General features: G+C 46.1%; 1 protein-coding gene across 1 annotated transcript in view; it reads right to left on the bottom strand.

The window, feature by feature from the left end:
- The window catches only part of LOC143285610 (uncharacterized), a 45,506-nt gene that overhangs the window by 979 nt on the left and 21,757 nt on the right, over positions 1–22,770 (bottom strand). The window contains exons 10-13 of the mRNA XM_076593007.1: positions 20,917–21,372; positions 13,110–13,334; positions 10,530–10,691; positions 5,061–5,179 (exon numbers count right to left, since the gene is read on the bottom strand). Coding sequence (XP_076449122.1) covers positions 5,061–5,179; positions 10,530–10,691; positions 13,110–13,334; positions 20,917–21,372 — 962 coding nt within the window. The remainder of the gene's footprint in view (positions 1–5,060; positions 5,180–10,529; positions 10,692–13,109; positions 13,335–20,916; positions 21,373–22,770) is intronic.

Here is a 22,770-nt window from a genome sequence, read left to right as displayed (position 1 = left end):
TGAACGGTTAGAAAAAACGTTACAAACGTGTCTCTGTTGTCGCAGTTGTTGGCGGAGCGGGTGTAGGTGGGGTGGTGGTTGGTGTTGTTGTTGGTGGTGGGGTGGTTGTAGGTGTTGTTGTTGGTGGTGGGGTGGTGGTAGGTGTTGTTGTTGGTGGTGGAGTGGTTGTAGGTGGGGTTGTTGTTGGTGGGGTGGTTGTAGGTGTTGTTGTTGTTGGTGGGGTGGTTGTAGGTGTTGTTGTTGTTGGGGTGGTTGTAAGTTGGGTGGTGGTAAGTGTTGATGGTGGTGGGGTGGTTGTAGGTGGTGTTGTTGGTGGGGTGGTTGTTGGTGGGGTGGTTGTTGGTGGGGTGGTTGTAGGTGGGGTGGTTGTAGGTGGGGTGGTGGTAGGTGGGGTGGTTGTTGGTGGGGTGGTTGTAGGTGGGGTGGTGGTAGGTGGGGTGGTTGTTGGTAGGGTGGTTGTAGGTGGGGTGGTGGTAGGTGGGGTAGTTGTTGGTGTTGTTGTTGGTGGGGTGGTTGTAGGTGTTGTCGTTGTTGGTGGGGTGGTTGTAGGTGTTGTTGCTGTTGGTGGGGTGGTTGTAGGTGGTGTGGTTGTAGGTGGGGTGGTGGTAGGTGGGGTAGTTGTTGGTGTTGTTGTTGGTGGTGGGATGGTTGTAGGTATTGTCGTGGTTGGTGGGGTGGTGGTAGGTGGCGTGGTTGTAGGTGGTGTGGTTGTAGGTGTTGTTGTTGTTGGTGGGGTGGTTGTAGGTGTTGTCGTTGTAGGTGTTGTGGTTGTTGGTGTGGTGGTTGTAGGTGTTGTTGTTGGTGGAGTGGTTGTAGGTATTGTTGTTGGTGGGGTGGTTGTTGGTGTTGTTGTTGTAGGTGGGGTGGTTCTTGGTGTTGTTGTTGTAGGTGGGGTGGTTGTAGGTGGTGTGGTTGTTGGTGGGGTGATGGTTGGTGGGGTGGTTGTAGGTGGGGTGGTTGTAGGTGTTGTTGTTGGTGTGGTTGTTGTTGTTGGTGGTGTGGTGGTTGTAGGTGGGGTGGTGGTAGGTGGCGTGGTTGTTGGTGGGGTGGTTGTAGGTGTTGTTGTTGGTGGTGGGGTAGTTGTTGGTGCTGTTGTTGTTGGTGGGGTAGTTGTTGGTGTTGTTGTTGGTGGTGGGGTGGTTGTAGGTGTTGTTGTAGGTGGGGTGGTTGTAGGTGTTGTTGTTGGTGGGGTGGTTGTAGGTGGGGTGGTTGTAGGTGTTGTTGTTGGCGGGTTGGTTGTAGGTGTTGTTGTTGTTGGTGGGGTGATTGTAGGTGGGGTGGTGGTAGGTGGGGTAGTTGTTGGTGTTGTTGTTGTTGGTGGGGTGGTTGTAGGTGTTGTCGTTGTAGGTGGGGTGGTTGTAGGTGTTGTTGTTGGTGGGGTGGTTGTAGGTGGGGTGGTTGTAGGTGTTGTTGTTGTTGGTGGGGTGGTTGTTGGTGTTGTTGTTTGTGGGGTGGTTGTTGGTGTTGTTGTTATAGGTGGGGTGGTTGTAGGTGGGGTGGTGGTAGGTGTTGTTGGTGGTGGGGTGGTTGTAGGTGGGGTGGTTGTAGGTGTTGTTGTTGTTGGTGGGGTGGTTGTTGGTGTTGTTGTTTGTGGGGTGGTTGTTGGTGTTGTTGTTGTAGGTGGGGTGGTTGTTGGTGTTGTTGTTATAGGTGGGGTGGTGGTAGGTGTTGTTGGTGGTGGGGTGGTTGTTGTTGTTATAGGTGGGGTGGTTGTAGGTGTTGTTGTTTGTGGGGTGGTTGTTGGTGTTGTTGTAGGTGGGGTGGTTGTTGGTAGGGTGGCTGTAGGTGGGGTGGTTGTTGGTGTTGTTGTTGTAAGGGTGGTGGTGGTAGGTGGGGTGGTTGTAGGTGGTGTGGGTGCTGGTGGTGTGGTTGTTGGTGTGGTGGTGGTAGGTGGGGTGGTTGTTGGTGGGGTAGTTGTTGGTGTTGTTATTGGTGGTGGTGGGGTGGTTGTAGGTGGGGTGGTGGTAGGTGGCGTGGTTGTTGGTGGGGTAGTTGTTGGTGGGGTGGTGGTAGGTGGGGTGGTTGTTGGTGGGGTGGTGGTAGGTGTTGTTGTTGTTGGTGGGGTGGTGGTAGGTGTTGTTGTTGTTGGTGGGGTGGTGGTAGGTGGGGTGGTTGTTGGTGGGGTGGTGGTAGGTGGGGTGGTGGTAGGTGTTGTTGTTGTTGGTGGGGTAGTGGTAGGTGGGGTAGTTGTTGGTGTTGTTGTTGTTGGTGGGGTGGTTGTTGGTGGAGTGATGGTTGGTGGGGAGGTTGTAGGTGTGGTGGTTGTAGGTGTTGTTGTTGGTGGTGTGGTTGTTGTTGTTGGTGGTGGGGTGGTTGTAGGTGGGGTGGTGGTAGGTGGCGTGGTTGTTGGTGGGGTAGTTGTTGGTGTTGTTGTTGGTGGTGGGGTGGTAGTAGGTGGGGAGGTTGTAGGTGGGGTGGTTGTATGTGTTGTTATTGTTGTTTGTGGTAGGGTAGTTGAAGGTGCGGTGGCTGTTGGTGGGGTGGTTGTAGGTGTTTTCGTTGTTGGTAGTGGGGTAGTTGTTGGTGTTGTTGTTGGTGGTGGGGTAGTTGTTGGTGTTGTTGTTGGTGGTGGGGTAGTTGTTGGTGTTGTTGTTGGTGGTGGGGTGGTTGTAGGTGTTGTTATAGGTGGGGTGGTTGTAGGTGTTGTTGTTGGTGGGGTGGTTGTAGGTGGGGTGGTTGTAGGTGTTGTTGTTGGCGGGATGGTTGTAGGTGTTGTTGTTGTTGGTGGGGTGATTGTAGGTGGGGTGGTGGTAGGTGGGGTAGTTGTTGGTGTTGTTGTTGGTGGTGGGGTGGTTGTAGGTGTTGTCGTTGTAGGTGGGGTGGTTGTAGGTGTTGTTGTTGGTGTGGTGGTTGTAGGTGTTGTTGGTGGTGGTGGGGTGGTTGTTGTTGTTGTTGTTTGTGGGGTGGTTGTTGGTGTTGTTGTTGTAGGTGGGGTGGTTGTTGGTGTTGTTGTTATAGGTGGGGTGGTTGTAGGTGGGGTGGTGGTAGGTGTTGTTGGTGGTGGGGTGGTTGTAGGTGGGGTGGTTGTTGGTGTTGTTATAGGTGGGGTGGTTGTAGGTGTTGTTGTTTGTGGGGTGGTTGTTGGTGTTGTTGTAGGTGGGGTGGTTGTTGGTAGGGTGGTTGTAGGTGGAGTGGTTGTTGGTATTGTTGTTGTAGGTGGGGTGGTTGTTGGTGTTGTTGTTGTAAGGGTGGTGGTGGTAGGTGGGGTGGTTGTAGGTGGTGTGGTTGCTGGTGGTGTGGTTGTTGGTGTGGTGGTGGTAGGTGGTGTGGTGGTAGGTTGGGTGGTTGTTGGTGGGGTAGTTGTTGGTGTTGTTATTGGTGGTGGTGGGGTGGTTGTAGGTGGGGTGGTGGTAGGTGGCGTGGTTGTTGGTGGGGTGGTGGTAGGTGGGGTGGTGGTAGGTGGGGTGGTTGTAGGTGGCGTGGTTGTTGGTGTTGTTGTTGTTGGTGGGGTGGTTGTTGGTGGGGTGGTGGTAGGTGGGGTGGTGGTAGGTGTTGTTGTTGTTGGTGGGGTAGTGGTAGGTGGGGTAGTTGTTGGTGTTGTTGTTGTTGGTGGGGTGGTTGTAGGTGTTGTCGTTGTAGGTGTTGTTGGTGGGGTGGTTGTAGGTGGGGTGGTGGTAGATGTGGTGGTTGTAGGTGAAGTTGTGGTAGGTGTTGTTGTTGGTGGTTGCGTGGTTGTTGGTGGGGCGGTTGTTGGTGTTGTTGTTGGTGGTGGGGTGGTTGCAGGTGGGGTGGTGGTAGGTGGGATGGTTGTGGGTGGGGTGGTTGTAGATGTTGTTGTTGGTGGTGTGGTGGTTGTAGATGTTGTTGTTGGTGGTGGTGGGGTGGTGGTAGGTGGAGCGGTGGTAGTTGTTGTTGTTGGTGGTGGGGTGGTTGTTGGTATTGTTGTTGGTGGGGTGGTGGTAGGTGGGGTGGTTGTAGGTGGAGTGGTGGTAGGTGTTGTAGTTGTTGGTGGGGTGGTTGGTGTTGTTGTTGGTGGTGGTGTGGTTGTAGGTGGGGTGGTTGTTGGCGGGGTGGTAGTAGGTGGGGTGGTTGTAGGTGGGGTGGTTGTTGGTGTGGTGGTTGTAGGTGGAGTGGTAGTAGGTGGGGTGGTAGTTGGTGGGGTGGTTGTACGTGGTGTGGTGGTAGGTGTTGTTGTTGTTGGTGGTGGAGGTGGGGTGGTTGTAGGTGGGGTGGTGGTAAGTGTTGTTGCTGTTGTTGGTGTGGTTGTAGGTGTTGTTGTTGGTGGTGGGGTGGTTGTAAGTGTTGTTGTTTTTGGTAGGGTGGTTGTAGGTGGGGTGGGTGTGGGTGTTGGTGGTGGTGGAGGGTTGGTTATTGGTGGGGAGGTGGTAGGTGTTGTTGTTGGTGGTGGGGTGGTTGTTGGTGTTGTTGTTGGTGGTGGTAGTTGTAGGTGGGGTGGTTGTATGTGTTGTTGTTGGTGGTGTGGTGGTTGTAGATGTTGTTGTTGTTGGTGGTGGGGTGGTTTTAGGTGGGGTGGTGGTAGGTGGGGTGGTTGTAGGTAGAGTGGTGGTAGGTGTTGTTGTTGGTGGGGTGGTTGTTGGCGGGGTGGTAGTAGTTGGGGTGGTGGTAGGTGTTGTTGTTGTTGGTGTGGTTGTAGGTGTTGTTGTTGGTGGTGGTGTGGTTGTAGGTGTTGTTGTTTTTGGTAGGGTGGTTGTAGGTGGGGTGGTTGTAGGTGGTGTGGTTGTAGATGGGGTGGATGTTGGTGGGGTGGTTGTAGGTGTTCTTGTTGTAGGTGGGGTGGTGGTAGGTGTTGTTGTTGGTGTGGTTGTAGGCATTGTTGTTGGTGGTGGGGTGGTTGTAGGTGGGGTTGTTGTAGGTGTTTGTGGTGGTGGCGGGTTGGTTTTTGGTGGGGTGGTGGTAGGTGGGGTGGTTGTAATGGGTGTGGTTCTTGGTGGGGTGGTTGTAGGTGGGGAGGTGGTAGGTGGGGTGGTTGTAGGTGGGGCGGTGGTGGTAGGTTGGATGGTGGTTGGTGGGGTGGTGGTAGTTGGGGTGGTTGTGGATGGGGTGGTTATGGGTGGGGTGGTTGTAGGTGAGGTTGTTGTTATCGGCGTGTAGGTTGTTGCAGGTGGGATGGTGGTGGTTGTTGCAGGTGGGATGGTGGTGGTTGTTGCAGGTGGGATGGTGGTGGTTGTTGCAGGTGGGGTCTTTGCTGCAGACGGCGTTGTCAGCGAAGGCGTGGTGTCTGCAGAAAAGAACAAATTGCCTTTGAATAATAACAGTCTTCGTGTGTGTGTGTGTGTGTGTGTGTGTGTGTGTGTGTGTGCGTGCGTGCGTGCGTGCGTGCGTGCGTGCGTGCGTGTGTGTGTGTGTGTGTGTGTGTGTGTGTGTGTGTGTGATATAGACAGACAGACAGACAGACAGACAGAAAAACCAGTGGATGACGCAAACAGTGATAGAAAAAAGCATTTGTTGTCGCGTCCTTGCTTTGCCATCGGGGCATCGGTTACGAAACGTTCAAGATCGACAACATCAATTAATCAATCAGAGTTCGCTCCCTGCACCGCTTTCGCCTCACGTATTGCACTTGCATTATCAATGAATGCTTGAGCACGCTCTGTATCTGTGTCAAGGTGATCAAAACTTCTCCATGGTCTGCGTACTGCTGACAAAAGCGCAAATCTTTTTCACTGTTTATCGATCTAAGAAGAGTCCAGGCCCATAGTGTGGTCAAACTTCTCCATGGTCCGCATACTGCTGACAAAAGTGCAAATCCTTTTCAGGGTTGATCTGAAAAGAGTGCACGCCCATATAATAGTCATGTTGACCAGTCTCTGTACGATGCGAGTAAAAACAAAATTATTTTGAAAGGAATTGTACATCGTCTTGATTTTAGGGTTAAGTCAACATTCAGAGTTGTTTAATTTTCAGACCTGTTGTGTCTCTTTTTCCATCACATGACCAACATTAAGATGCCGTTGACTCATGCTTTTTTTCTCCCCTTTTCTTTACCTATCATACAGTAGTATTGCAGTGTACAGAACTGAATAGTACTGTTTCGTATTATAATGTGTCACACAACATTGCAACTGTTGTATTGTAATGAATAGCACTGTACAGCACTATACTGCACAATAATTTAATCGCGGGTTTACCCTTGTGAAATTCAGACTGGTCTCCCAAGGCAGAGTACGTCGCCATATTTCCAAAATTGTTAACATATCAACCTGAAGTGATGTGCACCACTGGTATTTGGTCAGAGACAACTTATGTTTCCTTATATTCTTTAACTCTCTCCATACGAACGGCGAAAGAGACGACGTTAACAGCGTTTCATCCCAGTTACCATCATCAAAATATTGCAAGCGGAGCGCTCTTATACTGAAGAGGTGAATGTTGACAAAGAATACCACAATTCTGACGACGGAAGCTAAAGGTTGGGTCATTCAGACACCCACTGGACATCCGAGGGGTCTGTGTAGAGGAGAAGAGAGGACTGGCCGTACTGAGTGAGTTAAAGTGCGTCAGTTGCCTGTTGCGCACGGGACCGCATTCCATCGCCCTGTCCAAAGGAACACTACAGCAGTAAGAGCACTCAAAATCCGTTGGGGGATGTGGAATCTCGGGCGTTCGAGATCCAAGCCAGGGATTTGGAATCAAGGACTTCCTTGATGGGTATTCTGTCAACTAAGCCACCCCACTTTGAGGAATTGGATTTCTCCTTCTGTCAGCTCCCAAATTACACACACACACACACACACACACACACACACATATACCCAAATGTACGCGCGGACGTGTGCTCGCGCGCGCGTGCGCGCACACACACACACACACACACACACTCTTACACACACACACACACGCACACATGCACGAACGTACGCATGTACGCACACACACATACACGCGCGCGCAGATACAGAGAAAGAGAAACAGCGGCAGAGATAGACAGACAGATAGAGAGAGGGAGAGAGAGAAAGATGGAGAGACAGAGAGACAGACAGACACATATCAGAAGAACTGATATTATGGCTACAGTTCCAAAAAAAGATAGGAAACAATGGGTAGAAACACCGGAGAAATGGAAGGGGAAAAGGGGAGAATGTGAATTGATGGAGTCTCCCGTCGGTCCGACGGATGAGTAGGCAGGCAGGCTTATCTGTCGGTGTGTGTCCTCATATGGGAGAAGAGGCCGATTCTGGATGCGCAGCACTTCCCACAGGTGTTGCAAGGGAAAACGTCTCCAGAAGTTGAGCCCCGCTTCCTTCGCTCACGCTTCTCCTTAATGGCCAGCGTTCTCTTGTTTTCAAACCTGACCAGCACAGGTGACTTTTTTTTAGTGAGGAGGAGTTGTGCAGTCCCTTCCCCACTCTCTCGCCTACTGACGCTCACAGTCCCACACGTGCAGATACTGCCACGTATAGGACGGCCTCGGCAGGTGCAGGTTTTTTCTTTGGAGCTCCTTCTCCTAGGGGGACTTCCAGCCAAGGATAAGAGCTAAAATGTGAATTAGAAAAGAACAAAACGGAGAGGGAAAAAACCGAAAAATATGAAACTCAAAACAAGAAAAGTCTACAAAGTCATATCGCTTCATGCGTTTATTCATTGCTGCTTATTGCCCAGCCGACTGTGAAAGCCACATCAAGCCGCACCCCCTCCCCTCCGTACCCTCTCCAATAGGCTAACATCATGAAATAAAAAAGCGAAACCACGACATAGACAATGTTCCTTAAACAAATGCAAACAAACACGCAAGAACAATGAACAAGCGAAGCAATCTTCTAACTGACTTTGTTAACTTAATCGCTGAACTCTCAAAACAAACAGATTAAGGCTCTGTTGGAGAAGCCAGTTATATTCCGATTAAGCATCGCCTTCTGATTAAAAACGTTAACACATATTTAAAAAAACAACAACTAGAAAACGAAGACACCTAAAAAGACTACATTGGCAGATAGATCCCTGTCCTACTTCCCAATGCTCAGTTTACAATGTACAGCGGCCTATGTAGTCATAGATTATAATCAAGTTGAAAAACACCGGGAAGGGGGGAGTTTTCTGAAGATTTACAGATGGCTTCACCGGAAAGGTTGAAAAGAGGAGAATACAGAAAGAAAAACGCCGGGTATGAGGGGGTGGGGGGGGGGGGAGTTTTCTGGAGATTTACAGATGGCTTAACCGGAAAGGGGTGGGGGGGGGGGGGGTTCTGGAGATTATACAGATGGCTTAACCGGAAAGGTTGAAAAGAGGAGACGACAGAAAGAAAAACGCCGGGTTTGGGGAGAGGGGGGGAGTTTTCTGGAGATTATACAGATGGCTTCACCGGAAAGGTTGGGGGGAGTTTTCTGGAGATTATACAGATGGCTTCACCGGAAAGGGGGGGGGGGGGGGTTCTGGAGATTTACAGACGGCTTCACCGGAAAGGTTGAAAGGAGGAGACGACAAAGAAAAACGCCGGGACTGGGGAGGGAAGGGGGGGGGGGGGGGCTTTCTGGAGATTTACAGAAGGCTTCACCGGAAAGGTTGAAAGGAGGAGACGACGGAAACGAAAGGGTGGTGGGCAGTTGCGGGAGAGTGGGGGAGAGGGTGGGGGGGTGGAGAAATCCGACAAAAAACAAAGTGACAAAAAACAGGTAATACCTGTCACACCATCTGTGCGTAAACTGAGAAAGGAAGTAAATGCAACCATTCAGCCAACCGATGCACTGTAGCCAAATAATAACCAAACAACATGGGCATAATTCAGAGTCCTAAGAAGACCCATATGCGCAACAAAACCGAAGGAAAATAACACCACGAACGACAGAAAATAAAAATAGTGAAATGCAGTTAACAGCGGTGGTGCACACAAAACAAGGCAGGTGGGTGAAAGAAAAGTGGACCCCCAATGTATCCCTGTCCCATGCCATTGGTGCCGAAGTTCATTCAGCCATGGTGCAAGAGGGGAAACGAGAACAGGCAATCATGCTGCACACAGACAAAGCAAACAAAGAACGTGTAAGCAAGTGGGGGAAGACCCAAAACGGGAAACAAAGACGGACAAGCAAACGAACAACAAAACACGACAACACGCAAAACGCACAAACTCTCTTGCAAGCAAACGAACAACGAAGGAAAATGTTGATACAACTTTCTTGGGGATCTTGCACCGAATAAGCCAGGGAGTAATATCCCACACCCGACTGGAGCGATACCTTGCAGAAAGAAAAGCCACTTAAAAATGACACGTTTTGTGCTTTGTGCTACAGGTAGAGTGACGAGTTAGAGGTAAATGGGTACAACCTTTCAAGTGTGGATAAACGATCTTCCCTGTGATTTCTCACAGACCTTTCATTGCATTTAACACTGCAGTCTTTGATATGAAATCACCACAGGGTAACTCGAAAGTGAAGTCACCGCCAGAGCAGGCCCTGTGCTTCTTTTAAGAATATATCCTGTAATCAACCTGGCCCGAAATATACAGACACCTGCGGTGTTGGTCCGGAAGTTTAAACAACCATCCCAAAAACGCAACAGTGAAGTGGATGACAATCAACAGTGGGGTCCTACTCTTCCTGTTTGAGTCCCCGGCATCGCCAGCCACGGGCAGGATACAGCAATGGGCTGACAAAGTCCCACAATGATGTGATGTTCCGATGGCGAGCAGAACCCGGCAAACGGACAAAACCGCAATACAAGTCTCGAAGACATACCATGCTTCAGGAGGAAAGACTGGAGCACGATGACGCAGACGAACAGGCGGCAGGAGGCCAAGAGGATTTACGTTTGGTATTAAATAAAAAGCACACATCCACTCCTACATATTTGGCGGTGTTTGTCCGTTCGGATTTTGTCCACTGGGGCTTTTTTCTGTTGGGGTTTTGTCTTGGATTCGTAGGACCCAAATCCTCCCTATCGTCCGTCCGTCCGTCAAGCTAACCACTTCGCAACAGCTGCTGGTTGTTACATCACATGTCTTGAAACGCTGAAACACACTCTGTGACACGCTGTGTCCACACTCATACGGTTATTACCCATTTACTTCTCATTGTTTTAGAAGATATGGCATTCAACCGTACTTAACTGTACTATGTTCTGGAGCCTAGACTTGTTGCTTGTCTAACCCTCCTCACCATCCCCTCACCACCCATCATCAATAAACTTCAAGTAAGGGTTTAGGCATTAGTCTCCAAACGGATACGAAAACCCGTGACGATCTCCAATATCAGTGGCTTCGCAGTCGGTTGATTGGTAAGCAACAATGGATAAATGAATGAATAAGAACCTGGTTCCTGTGAACAGCCTGCGTATTATTCCTCTGCAACGCAGCACTTGTCTGTGGTCAATTTCTGCAGGGGGAGACGTTATCAAACGGAGATAAAGAGAGAGAGAGAGAGAGAGAGAGAGAGAGAGAGAGAGAGAGAGAGACAGAGACAGAGACAGAGAGAAACAGAGAGAGAGAGAGACAGAGAGAGACAGAGACAGCAGACAGACAGACACAGGCTGTAAGACAGACAAAATTAATGAGTTATGTTTGAGGAGATTCTAATGAATTCAACTAAAACCCACTCACTGGTAAGGCAGACAGACAGACAGACAGATAGATAAAATACCTGTGATCTTTGGAGGATGGTTAAAGGCATCGTCCAGTTCATTGTACACGGTGTCCGGCACACAGTAACACAAGAGCGTGGAGGACAGGTGGGAGGAATCGCTCTGGAACAAGCAGTAGATCTGCTCGTCTGGCGGCGGTTCAACGCAGTGACTGAAGTCCACTGGAACATGCCAGTCAGCCAAACTTAATGCACAACAAGTCCTGGAATGTCCAAAGCATGTTGGATTACTTGAAAATTATATATTTGTCTATAAAAAGTATGTTGCTCCAAAATCTGTTTCAATTTCTGCAGTCTGCTAAAACGGAGTAGTGAAAATACACGGTTGAAATTAAGCAAGTTTATAAAACTGGGAATACTCTAATATGATTCGGTAACTTTTTATTTTTTGTTCTTTTTTTAATTTATTTTTTATAACTTTGCTGTTTGCATTTGTTCGCGAGTTGGGCATGTTGTTTGTTAAACGATGTTGTAACCTTCCATGCTGAAGTTGTTAAAACCTGGGTCTGCAGAGACCCTGGCAAAGTCATCACAATTATTATTTAAAGACAAAAAGGACCACCACCACCACCAACAACAACAAAACGAAAACGAAAACAACAACAATGAACTAACTAACTAACTAATTAACTAAATAACTAACTAAATAAATACAAGAGAAGCAAGGCCTTCAAGACTCACTTGTGATACACTTAAAAAAAATTGTTAAAATGTGTTCTGTATTTGTTATTATAAAGCTTCAGGTTAAAAGAAAAAAAAAAAGTCCTAACGGCAGATTCGAACGCCGCGTGTTCGGGTGAGAAAAAACTGTCTTACCCATTACACTATCGTGGCTCCTTAACTGACGTTAAAAAATATAACACTTAAACATGCTTTTTTAAAGGGCGATAAATCGATTGCGGCATTCGCAGTGAGAACGCTGTTTAAATAATATTATTCTGGTGTATCTTGGGCATTCAAAAAATCTTTAAGGGCAATCAAAAATTCTTTTTAAGTCCGCGGTAAAGGAGACGTGGCTATCGCTGCAATCACACTGCAACATTTAGCCGTTTTCTCTGGATCTAGATAGATGTCCAAGTTTAGTTACACCCGGTTGACACTGTCGATTCAATTTCTCTTTTATGTTCATTCTAGTTTTATAGTTTAAAAGTTGATATGAAAATTGAGTATTTTGTTAAACTAATAACATGTAGAGCCAAGTACAAGTGCTTCTAAACGTCGTATGAAGTGAAAAGGACTTCATTTTGAGAAAAGTCAAGACTGGAAATTCTTGTGTTTCATCAATTCAAGGGTTTTAACTCTCATGGTTTATTATTTTTAATTGTGAATTCCGACTGATTCTATGGATATTTTTATGGCAGTTAGGGGCATAATCCAGTAAGTGATGAGGCGTTCACAAATCTTTCTCTGAATAAATATTCTCCTTCTCCAACTTTCCATCACATGTTATCGTGTATTGTCGATTGAATATAGGATTGAACGGGCAGGTCAACAATTTGAAACAAAATGGCGTCGTTCGCGTTCGCAAAGAATATGAGCACGCGCTTCGAATATGTATAAATATGTGTAGGCAGTTGATTTTTGCCCATGACCTTCAGGGCTCAGCCAATAGATCTATAAAGTCCACTCGTCGTATTGATTTTAGTATTTTCCGAAAAAGACCACTTGGGCGAATGAACATAGTGAAAGCCCTGTACACTGAGAGTAAAACACACAGGCTTTTTATGTATTGAGTATAATTTCAAAATGTAAGGTTTAAGATGAGAAAGATCAGTTTAAAGCAAATTAAGCCCCCTAGCATTAATTACAGATTAATTTCCCTTTTTTACTATATACACCAAAGACTTGCAAAATAATTATAACTTCCATGCTTAGCAAAAGAAGTTCCTGTTTGAACAAAAAATGATAAAAATGACTGCTCTTGTTGTTGTGTCGAATATCAGATCAAAGTGCCAAATTTAGAGAATAAAAAACAAACAAAAAAACAACAACAAAAAACAAAAAACCCCAAAAAAACCCCAAAAAAACCCCAAACAACAACAACAACAGTGAATTCAGTTTGCATATAATTTGGCTTCTTTTTTATTTTTTTTGTGCCCATCCCAGAGGTGCAATATTGTTTTAAACAAGATGACTGGAAAGAAGTGAATTTTTCCTATTTTTATGCCAAATTTGGTGTCAACTGGCAAAGTATTTGCAGAGAAAATGGCAATGTTAAAGTTTACCACGGACACACACACACACACACACACACAGACAACCGAACACCGGGTTAAAACATAGACTCACTTTGTTTACACAAGTGAGTCAATGAAACAAAAACAGGATAACTGATACGAACAGTGTCGTACCCTTCCAGCCACTGCTCTAAAAATAGGGGTGGATCCTATTTTTAGATCAGTGCCTTCCATCATGGCCACCAGTCATCATCACGAGAGAGTGGAGTGACCCTCTTATTTGCATAATTATAACCTCCAACATAAAAGGACATGTACTAAAAATTTATTCCAGCAAGACTGACACAGCACCCAATCACTCACTCACTCACTGACTCACTCACTGACTCACTGACTCACTCACCCGTGGCGAAGTAACAGAAGAGGGCATCCTGCTGGCTCATGGTCACTGGCGGGCAGGTGGTGGGGAGTGGAGTGGTGGTGAGTGGGGTGGTGGTGCTGGGGGCGGGGGTGGTGATACACACGGAGCAGTCCACGCCATCGTGCTCCAGGCGAAGACGAGCATCGGTCTGTCTGAAGCTGCAGATGAGACTGTAGGGATCGCTGAAGTCTGGCACCGCACACGTTTCTGAAGGAGATGGAAATGGATTGGTTTACAGTTTTTCAGGTGTAAAAACGTGCGGTTTGTTCCACATTCCCTATACCACATCTGCGAAAAAAAGAAAAGAAAAAAAAAGAAAAAAAAAAAAAAAAGATGCCTGACCTGCACATAACTATACCAAACGCGCTGATGAGATTTTGGAAACCTACGTTGTATTTGTGTGAGTATCATCACGAAATGAAATGAAAAAATGGATTGCTTGGGTAGTTAATCAACTGTTCGTTTATTTTAACTTATTGCTGAAAAAACATTTCCATGTTTAATAGTCTGATTTATGATTAATTAGTTGTTTATCTAATGGTCTGTTTTGATGGTTAATCGGTTGTTTATCTGTCTGACCAATAATGAAGCAGTTGGTTGTTTAACTGATTAATGATTAGTTAGTTGTTTAACTGTGTAATCTGTGATTAATGAGTTGTGCATTCAATTATCTAATCAATGATTGCTCAGCCATTCAACTGTGTGGTTAATTGATTAGTTCATTGAATGAAGGGACATATAGCTGGCTAGGTACTGATAGCTTAACGGACTGATTTATCTGTTTATAGGTTAAACTACCTTGGGTTTGAAGCTTTTGATAGACTGAGCGATCGATTTGATTGGCTGGGTCCTTGGCTGCTTGATTGAATGGCGGACTGACATCTGCTCTTTAAATTTTTTTTTTTTAAAGCAGATGTGTTGTAGCGCATATGGCTCAGCCTGCACGCTTTGACGCCTCCTTGAAAGTGAAATCTGAAAACTGAAAATGATGTAGGGGAAATGACTTACTGTTCAACTCGACACAGTCATCATACTGGGCGGACGAAATGATACACTGTGTCGTTGTTGGCTCGGTTGTTGTGGTGGTTGGTATCGTAGTCGTTGTGGATACAGTTGTTGTAGTTCCCTCTGTAGCTGCTGTTGATGTTGTTGTTGCTGTTGTTGTTGCTGCCTCTGTTGTTGTTTCTGCCTCTGTTGTTGTTACTGCCTCTGTTGTTGTTGTTGTTTCTGCCTCTGTTGTTGTTGTTGTTTCTGCCTCTGTTGTTGTTGTTGCTGCCTCTGTTGTTGTTACTGCTTCTGTTGATGTTTCTGCCTCTGTTGTGGCTGTTACTGCTTCTGTTGATGTTTCTGCCTCTGTTGTGGTTGTTACTGCTTGTGTTGTTGTTGCTGCCTCTGTTGTTGTTGCTGCCTCTGTTGTTGTTGTTGTTGTTGTTACTGCCTCTGTTGTTGTAGTTCCTGTTGTTTCTTGCTCCGTTGTTGAACTTGCTACTGTTGCTTCCTCTGTTGTTGTTGTTGCTGCCTCTGTTGTTGTTGCTGCCTCTGTTGTTGTTGTTTCTGCCTCTGTTGTTGTTGCTGCTTCTGTTGTTGTTTCTGCCTCTGTTGTTGTTGTTTCTGCCTCTGTTGTTGTTGTTACTGCTTCTGTTGTTGTTACTGCCTCTGTTGTTGTTGTTGCTGCCTCTGTTGTTGTTGTTGTTACTGCTTCTGTTGTAGTTTCTGCTTCTGTTGTTGTTTCTGCTTCTGTTGTTGTTGCTGCCTCTGTTGTTGTTGTTTCTGCCTCTGTTGTTGTTGTTACTGCTTCTGTTGTTGTTACTGCCTCTGTTGTTGTTGTTGTTGCTGCCTCTGTTGTTGTTATTGCTTCTGTTGTTGTTTCTGCCTCTGTTGTTGTTGTTATTGCTTCTGTTGTTTCTGCCTCTGTTGTAGTTGTAACTGCTTGTGTTGTTGTTGCTGCTGCCTCTGTTGTTGTTGTTACTGCCTCTGTTGTTGTTGTTACTGCTTCTGTTGTTGTTTCTGCCTCTGTTGTAGTTGTTACTGCTTCTGTTGTTTCTGCCTCTGTTGTGGTTGTAACTGCTTGTGTTGTTGTTGCTGCTGCCTCTGTTGTTGTTGTTACTGCCTCTGTTGTTGTAGTTCCTGTTGTTTCTTGCTCTGTTGTTGAACTTGCTACCGTTGCTTCCTGTGTTGTTGTTGTTGCTGCTTCTGTTGTTGTTGTTGCCTCTGGTGTTGTTGTTGCTGTTGTTACTGCCTCTGTTGGTGTTATTGTGGGTGCCTCTGTCGTTGTTGTTGCCTCTGTTGGTGGTGGTGGTGGTGCCTCTGTTGTTGTGCTTGCTTCTGTTGTTATTGTTGCTGCTTCTGGTGTTGTTGCTGCCTCTGTTGTTGTTGTTACGGCTTCTGTTGTTGTTTCTGCCTCTGTTGTTGTTTCTGCCTCTGTTGTTGTTGTTGCTGCCTCTGTTGTTGTTTCTGCTTCTGTTGTTGTTTCTGCCTCTGTTGTTGTTGTTTCTGCCTCTGTTGTTGTTGTTACTGCTTCTGTTGTTGTTGTTGTTGTTGCTGCCTCTGTTGTTGTTGTTGTTGTTGTTACTGCTTCTGTTGTTGTTGTTGTTGCTGCCTCTGTTGTTGTTGTTGTTACTGCTTCTGTTGTAGTTTCCGCCTCTGTTCTTGTTGTTGCCTCTGGTGTTGTTGTTGCTGTTGTTACTGCCTCTGTTGGTGTTATTGTTGTTGTTAGTGTGGGTGCCTCTGTCGTTGTTGTTGCCTCTGTTGGTGGTGGTGGTGGTGCCTCTGTTGTTGTTGTTGCTGCCTCTGTTGTTGTGCTTGCTTCTGTTGTTATTGTTGCTGCTTCTGTTGTTGTTGCTGCCTCTGTTGTTGTTGTTACGGCTTCTGTTGTTGTTTCTGTCTCTGTTGTTGTTGTTACTGCTTCTGTTGTAGTTTCTGCCTCTGTTGTTGTTTCTGCCTCTGTTGTTGTTGTTGCTGCTGCTTCTGTTGTTGTTGTTACTGCTTCTGTTGTAGTTTCTGCCTCTGTTGTTGTTTCTGCCTCTGTTGTTGTTGTTTCTGCCTCTGTTGTTGTTGTTACTGCTTCTGTTGTTGTTGCTGCCTCTGTTGTTGTTGTTGTTACTGCTTCTGTTGTTGTTTCTGCCTCTGTTGTTGTTTCTGCTTCTGTTGTTGTTGCTGCCTCTGTTGTTGTTGTTTCTGCCTCTGTTGTTGTTGTTACTGCTTGTGTTGTTGTTACTGCCTCTGTTGTTGTTGTTGTTTCTGCCTCTGTTGTTGTCGTTACTGCTTCTGTTGTTGTTGCTGCCTCTGTTGTTGTTGTTGTTACTGCTTCTGTTGTAGTTTCTGCCTCTGTTGTTGTTTCTGCTTCTGTTGTTGTTGCTGCCTCTGTTGTTGTTGTTTCTGCCTCTGTTGTTGTTGTTACTGCTTCTGTTGTTGTTACTGCCTCTGTTGTTGTTGTTGTTGCTGCCTCTGTTGTTGTCGTTACTGCTTCTGTTGTTGCTTCTGCCTCTGTTGTAATTGTTACTGCTTCTGTTGTTTCTGCCTCTGTTGTTGTTTCTGCCTCTGTTGTTGTTTCTGCCTCTGTTGTTGTTGTTGTTGTTTCTGCTTCTGTTGTTGTTACCGCCTCTGTTGTTGTTGTTGCTGCCTCTGTTGTTATTACTGCTTCTGTTGATGTTTCTGCCTCTGTTGTGGTTGTTACTGCTTGTGTTGTTGTTGCTGCCTCTGTTGTTGTTGCTGCCTCTGTTGTTGTTGTTGTTGTTGTTACTGCCTCTGTTGTTGTAGTTCCTGTTGTTTCTTGCTCCGTTGTTGAACTTGCTACTGTTGCTTCCTCTGTTGTTGTTGTTTCTGCCTCTGTTGTTGTTGCTGCCTCTGTTGTTGTTGTTTCTGCCTCTGTTGTTGTTGCTGCTTCTGTTGTTGTTTCTGCCTCTGTTGTTGTTGTTTCTGCCTCTGTTGTTGTTGTTACTGCTTCTGTTGTTGTTACTGCCTCTGTTGTTGTTGTTGCTGCCTCTGTTGTTGTTGTTACTGCTTCTGTTGTAGTTTCTGCCTCTGTTGTTGTTGTTACTGCTTCTGTTGTTGTTTCTGCCTCTGTTGTTGTTGTTTCTGCCTCTGTTGTTGTTGTTACTGCTTGTGTTGTTGTTGCTGCCTCTGTTGTTGTTGTTGTTGCTGCCTCTGTTGTTGTTATTGCTTCTGTTGTTGTTTCTGCCTCTGTTGTGGTTGTTACTGCTTCTGTTGTAGTTTCTGCCTCTGTTGTTGTTGTTGTTGTTGTTGTTACTGCTTCTGTTGTTGTTGTTGCTGCCTCTGTTGTTGTTGTTACTGCTTCTGTTGTAGTTGTTACTGCTTCTGTTGTTTCTGCCTCTGTTGTGGTTGTAACTGCTTGTGTTGTTGTTGCTGCCTCTGTTGTTGTTGTTACTGCCTCTGTTGTTGTAGTTCCTGTTGTTTCTTGCTCTGTTGTTGAACTTGCTACCGTTGCTTCCTGTGTTGTTGCTGCTGTTGTTACTGCCTCTGTTGGTGTTATTGTTGTTGTTAGTGTGGGTGCCTCTGTCGTTGTTGTTGCCTCTGTTGGAGGTGGTGGTGGTGCCTCTTTTGTTGTTGTTGCTGCCTCTGTTGTTGTGCTTGCTTCTGTTGTTATTTTTGCTGCTTCTGTTGTTGTTGCTGCCTCTGTTGTTGTTGTTACGGCTTCTGTTGTTGTTTCTGTCTCTGTTGTTGTTGTTACTGCTTCTGTTGTTTCTGCCTCTGTTGTGGTTTTAACTGCTTCTGTTGTTGTTGCTGCCTCTGTTGTTGTTGTTACTGCCTCTGTTGTTGTTGTTTCTGCCTCTGTTGTTGTTGCTGCTTCTGTTGTTGTTGCTGCCTCTGTTGTTGTTTCTGCCTCTGTTGTTGTTACTGCCTCTGTTGTTGTTGTTTCTGCCTCTGTTGTTGTTGTTGTTGTTTCTGCCTCTGTTGTTGTTACTGCCTCTGTTGTTGTTGTTTCTGCCTCTTTTGTTGTTGCCGCCTCTGTTGTTGTTTCTGCCTCTGTTGCTGTTGTTGTTTCTGCCTCTGTTGTTGTTACTGCCTCTGTTGTTGTTGTTGCTGCCTCTGTTGTTGTTGTTGTTACTGCTTCTGTTGTAGTTTCTGCCTCTGTTGTTGTTGTTACTGCTTCTGTTGTTTCTGCCTCTGTTGTGGTTTTAACTGCTTGTGTTGTTGTTGCCGCCTCTGTTGTTGTTGTTACTGCCTCTGTTGTTGTTGTTTCTGCCTCTGTTGTTGTTGCTGCTTCTGTTGTTGTTGCTGCCTCCGTTGTTGTTTCTGCCTGTGTTGTTGTTACTGCCTCTGTTGTTGTTGTTTCTGCCTCTGTTGTTGTTGTTGTTTCTGCCTCTGTTGCTGTTGTTTCTGCCTCTGCTGTTGTTGTTGTTACTGCTTCTGTTGTTGTTACTGCCTCTGTTGTTGTTGTTGCTGCCTCTGTTGTTACTGCCTCTGTTGTTGTTGTTGTTGCTGCCTCTGTTGTTGTTGTTACTGCTTCTGTTGTTGTTTCTGCCTCTGTTGTTGTTGTTTCTGCCTCTGTTGTTGTAGTTCCTGTTGTTTCTTGCTCCGTTGTTGAACTTGCTACTGTTGCTTCCTCTGTTGTTGTTGTTGCTGCTTCTGTTGTTGTTGCCTCTGGTGTTGTTGTTGTTACTGCCTCTGTTGTTGTTGTTTCTGCCTCTTTTGTTGTTTCTGCCTCTGTTGTTGTTGTTACTGCTTCTGTTGTTTCTGCCTCTGTTGTGGTTTTAACTGCTTCTGTTGTTGTTGCTGCCTCTTTTGTTGTTGTTACTGCCTCTGTTGTTGTTGTTTCTGCCTCTGTTGTTGTTGCTGCTTCTGTTGTTGTTGCTGCCTCTGTTGTTGTTACTGCCTCTGTTGTTGTTGTTTCTGCCTCTGTTGTTGTTGTTGTTGTTTCTGCCTCTGTTGTTGTTACTGCCTCTGTTGTTGTTGTTTCTGCCTCTTTTGTTGTTGCCGCCTCTGTTGTTGTTTCTGCTTCTGTTGTTGTTTCTGCCTCTGTTACTGTTGTTGTTTCTGCCTCTGTTGTTGTTACTGCCTCTGTTGTTGTTGTTGCTGCCTCTGTTGTTGTTGTTGTTACTGCTTCTGTTGTAGTTTCTGCCTCTGTTGTTGTTGTTACTGCTTCTGTTGTTTCTGCCTCTGTTGTGGTTTTAACTGCTTGTGTTGTTGTTGCCGCCTCTGTTGTTGTTGTTACTGCCTCTGTTGTTGTTGTTTCTGCCTCTGTTGTTGTTGCTGCTTCTGTTGTTGTTGCTGCCTCCGTTGTTGTTTCTGCCTGTGTTGTTGTTACTGCCTCTGTTGTTGTTGTTTCTGCCTCTGTTGTTGTTGTTGTTTCTGCCTCTGTTGCTGTTGTTTCTGCCTCTGCTGTTGTTGTTGTTACTGCTTCTGTTGTTGTTACTGCCTCTGTTGTTGTTGTTGCTGCCTCTGTTGTTACTGCCTCTGTTGTTGTTGTTGTTGCTGCCTCTGTTGTTGTTGTTACTGCTTCTGTTGTTGTTTCTGCCTCTGTTGTTGTTGTTTCTGCCTCTGTTGTTGTTTCTGCCTCTGTTGTGGTTGTAACTGCTTGTGTTGTTGTTGCTGCTGCCTCTGTTGTTGTTGTTACTGCCTCTGTTGTTGTAGTTCCTGTTGTTTCTTGCTCTGTTGTTGAACTTGCTACCGTTGCTTCCTGTGTTGTTGTTGTTGCTGCTTCTGATGTTCTTGTTGCCTCTGGTGTTGTTGTTGCTGTTGTTACTGCCTCTGTTGGTGTTATTGTTGTTAGTGTGGGTGCCTCTGTCGTTGTTGTTGCCTCTGTTGGTGGTGGTGGTGGTGCCTCTGTTGTTGTTGTTGCTGCCTCTGTTGTTGTGCTTGCTTCTGTTGTTACTGTTGCTGCTTCTGTTGTTGTTGCTGCCTCTGTTGTTGTTGTTACTGCTTCTGTTGTTGTTTTTGCCTCTGTTGTAGTTGTTACTGCTTCTGTTGTTGTTTCTTCCTCTGTTGTAGTTGTTACTGCTTCTGTTGTTGTTGCTGCCTCTGTTGTTGTTGTTGCTGCTTCTGTTGTTGTTGTCACTGCCTCTGTTGTTGTAGTTCCTGTTGTTTCTTGCTCCGTTGTTGAACTTGCTACTGTTGCTGCCTCTGTTGTTGTTACTGCCTCTGTTGTTGTTGCTGCTTCTGTTGTTGTTTCTGCCTCTGTTGTTGTTTCTGCCTCTGTTGTTACTGTTACTGCTTCTGTTGTTGTTTCTGCCTCTGTTGTTTTTGCTGCCTCTGTTGTTGTTGTTGCTGCCTCTGTTGTTGTTGCCTCTAGTGTTGTTACTGCTTCTGTTGTTGTTGGTGCCTCTGTTGTTATTGTTACTGCTTCTGTTGTTGTTTCTGCCTCTGTTGTTGTTGTTGCTGCCTCGTTTGTTGTTGTTGCTGCCTCTGTTGTTGTTGTTGCTGCCTCTGTTGTTGTTGCCTCTATTGTTGTTACTGCTTGTGTTGTTGTTGGTGCCTCTGTTGTTATTGTTACTGCTTCTGTTGTTGCTGCCTCTGTTGTTGTTATTTCTGATTCTGTTGTTGTTGCTTTCTCTGTTGTTGCTGTTGCTCCCTCTGTTGTTGTTGTTACTGCCTCTGTTGTTGTTGTTGTTGCCTCTGGTGGTGGTGTTGTTGCCTCTTGTGTTGTTTTTGTTGTTACTGTCTCTGTTGTTGTTAGTGTAGATTCCTCTGTCGTTGTTGTTGCGTCTGTTGGTGGTGGTGGTGGTGCCTCTGTTGTTATAGCTGTTGCTTCCTCAGTTGTTGTAGGTGTCTCTGTTGCTTCCTGTGTTGTTGTAGGTGTCTCTGTTGCTTCCTGTGTTGTTGTAGTTGCCTCTGTTGCTTCCTGTGTTGTAGGTTCCTCTGTTGCTTCCTGTGTTGTAGGTTCCTCTGTTGCTTCCTGTGTTGTTGTAGTTGCCTCTGTAGCTTCCTGTGTTGTAGGTTCCTCTGTTGCTTCCTGTGTTGTAGTTGCCTCTGTAGCTTCCTGTGTTGTAGGTGTCTCTGTTGCTTCCTGTGTTGTTGTAGTTGCCTCTGTTGCTTCCTGTGTTGTAGGTTCCTCTGTTGCTTCCTGTGTTGTTGTAGGTTCCTCTGTTGCTTCCTGTGTTGTAGGTTCCTCTGTTGCTTCCTGTGTTGTTGTAGGTATCTCTGTTGCTTCCTGTGTTGTAGGTCCCTCTGTAGCTTCCTGTGTTGTTGTAGGTTCCTCTGTGGCTTCCTGTGTTGTTGTAGGTTCCTCTGTTGTTTCCTGTGTTGTAGGTTCTTCTGTTGTTGTTGTAGGTTCCTCTGTTGCTTCCTGTGTTGTAGGTGCCTCTGTCGTTGTTGTTGCCTCTGTTGGTGGTGGTGGTGGTGCCTCTGTCGTTGTTGTTGCTTCCTGAGTTGTTGTGCTTGCTTCTGTTGCTTCCTCTGTTATTTTAGTTGCCTCTGTAGTTGTTGTAGTTACCAGAGTTGTTCCCTCAGTTGTTGTTTGCGCTGGTGTGGCGCTCGTTGTCTCCACAGGAAGACCTGCGCACACAAACACAATTATACAAAGGTACACAGGTACACGTAAAGTAAGGACATCTGGCGACACAACGGATATACAGGGGCAGGTAACTCTGCCGACAATGACTGGAAAGCTATGGAACAACTTCAGGCACAAATCTGTTCACGTAAACAGAACGCATATGGACATGGGTACAGATGTGTACGTGGAGTGATGGCCTAGAGGTAACGCGTCCGCCTAGGAAGCGAGAGGATCTGAGCGCACTGGTTCGAATCACGGCTCAGCCGCCGATATTTTCTCCCCCTCCACTAGACCTTGAGTGGTGGTCTGGACGCTAGTCATTCGGATGAGACGATAAACCGAGGTCCCGTGTGCAGCATGCACTTAGCGCACGTAAAAGAACCCACGGCAACACAAGGATTGTTCCTGGCAAAATTCTGTAGAAAAATCCACTGCGATAAGAAAAACAAATAAAACTGGACCCAGGAAAAAAATACAAAAGAATGGGTGGCGCTGTAGCGACGCGTTCTCCCTGGGCAGAGCAGCCCGAATTTCACACAGAGAAATCTGTTGTGATAAAGAGAAATACGAATACGAATAAAGACATCACACGCTATTCTCCTGATATGACGGTGACTACATGTGAATAGAGCAACCACAGGTAAAGACCTGCGCACATAGCACATGTATACCTATAAGAACAAACGGAGACAGAGATTTCTGTTGCTTCCTCTGAAGACTTCTAGTGGCGTATGCAGTTCTCTTGATGATGACTGCATTGCTTTGAAACATTCGCAGGCAAGTGCACACTGCGATGGCTTTGAAACAGACATAAGACACAAAACTGAATTATTGTACGTGGAAACACATTGTTTAGTTTAGCACTTTAAGTTCCGTCGACAGACTCTCTCGTCCTAGTGTATGTTCATTTGTATCAATCAAAATGGATTTTTCTTTTTTCTTCTGCTACGGACCATAGTTTTGCTGCTATGGGATTTTCACACGCGCTGTTTGCTTTATGCAGAAGTGACTTTTTCTTATCCGTCTCATCCTAAAAATCTAATATCCAGACAAACATTTAATGTCCTTTGGAGGTTGGGTGGATTGTAGTATGTCTGTTATACAGAGACAGGACTAAGGTACGGGCCGCTGAAACAACGTGTATTATTCCTTCCGATGCACGACACACTAAAAGAACGCCATACGATC

The sequence above is a fragment of the Babylonia areolata genome, chromosome 9 (genome assembly GCF_041734735.1).
Source record: "Babylonia areolata isolate BAREFJ2019XMU chromosome 9, ASM4173473v1, whole genome shotgun sequence".
Taxonomy (NCBI): Eukaryota; Metazoa; Mollusca; class Gastropoda; order Neogastropoda; family Buccinidae; genus Babylonia; species Babylonia areolata.
This window is presented reverse-complemented; position numbering and strand designations above follow the sequence as displayed.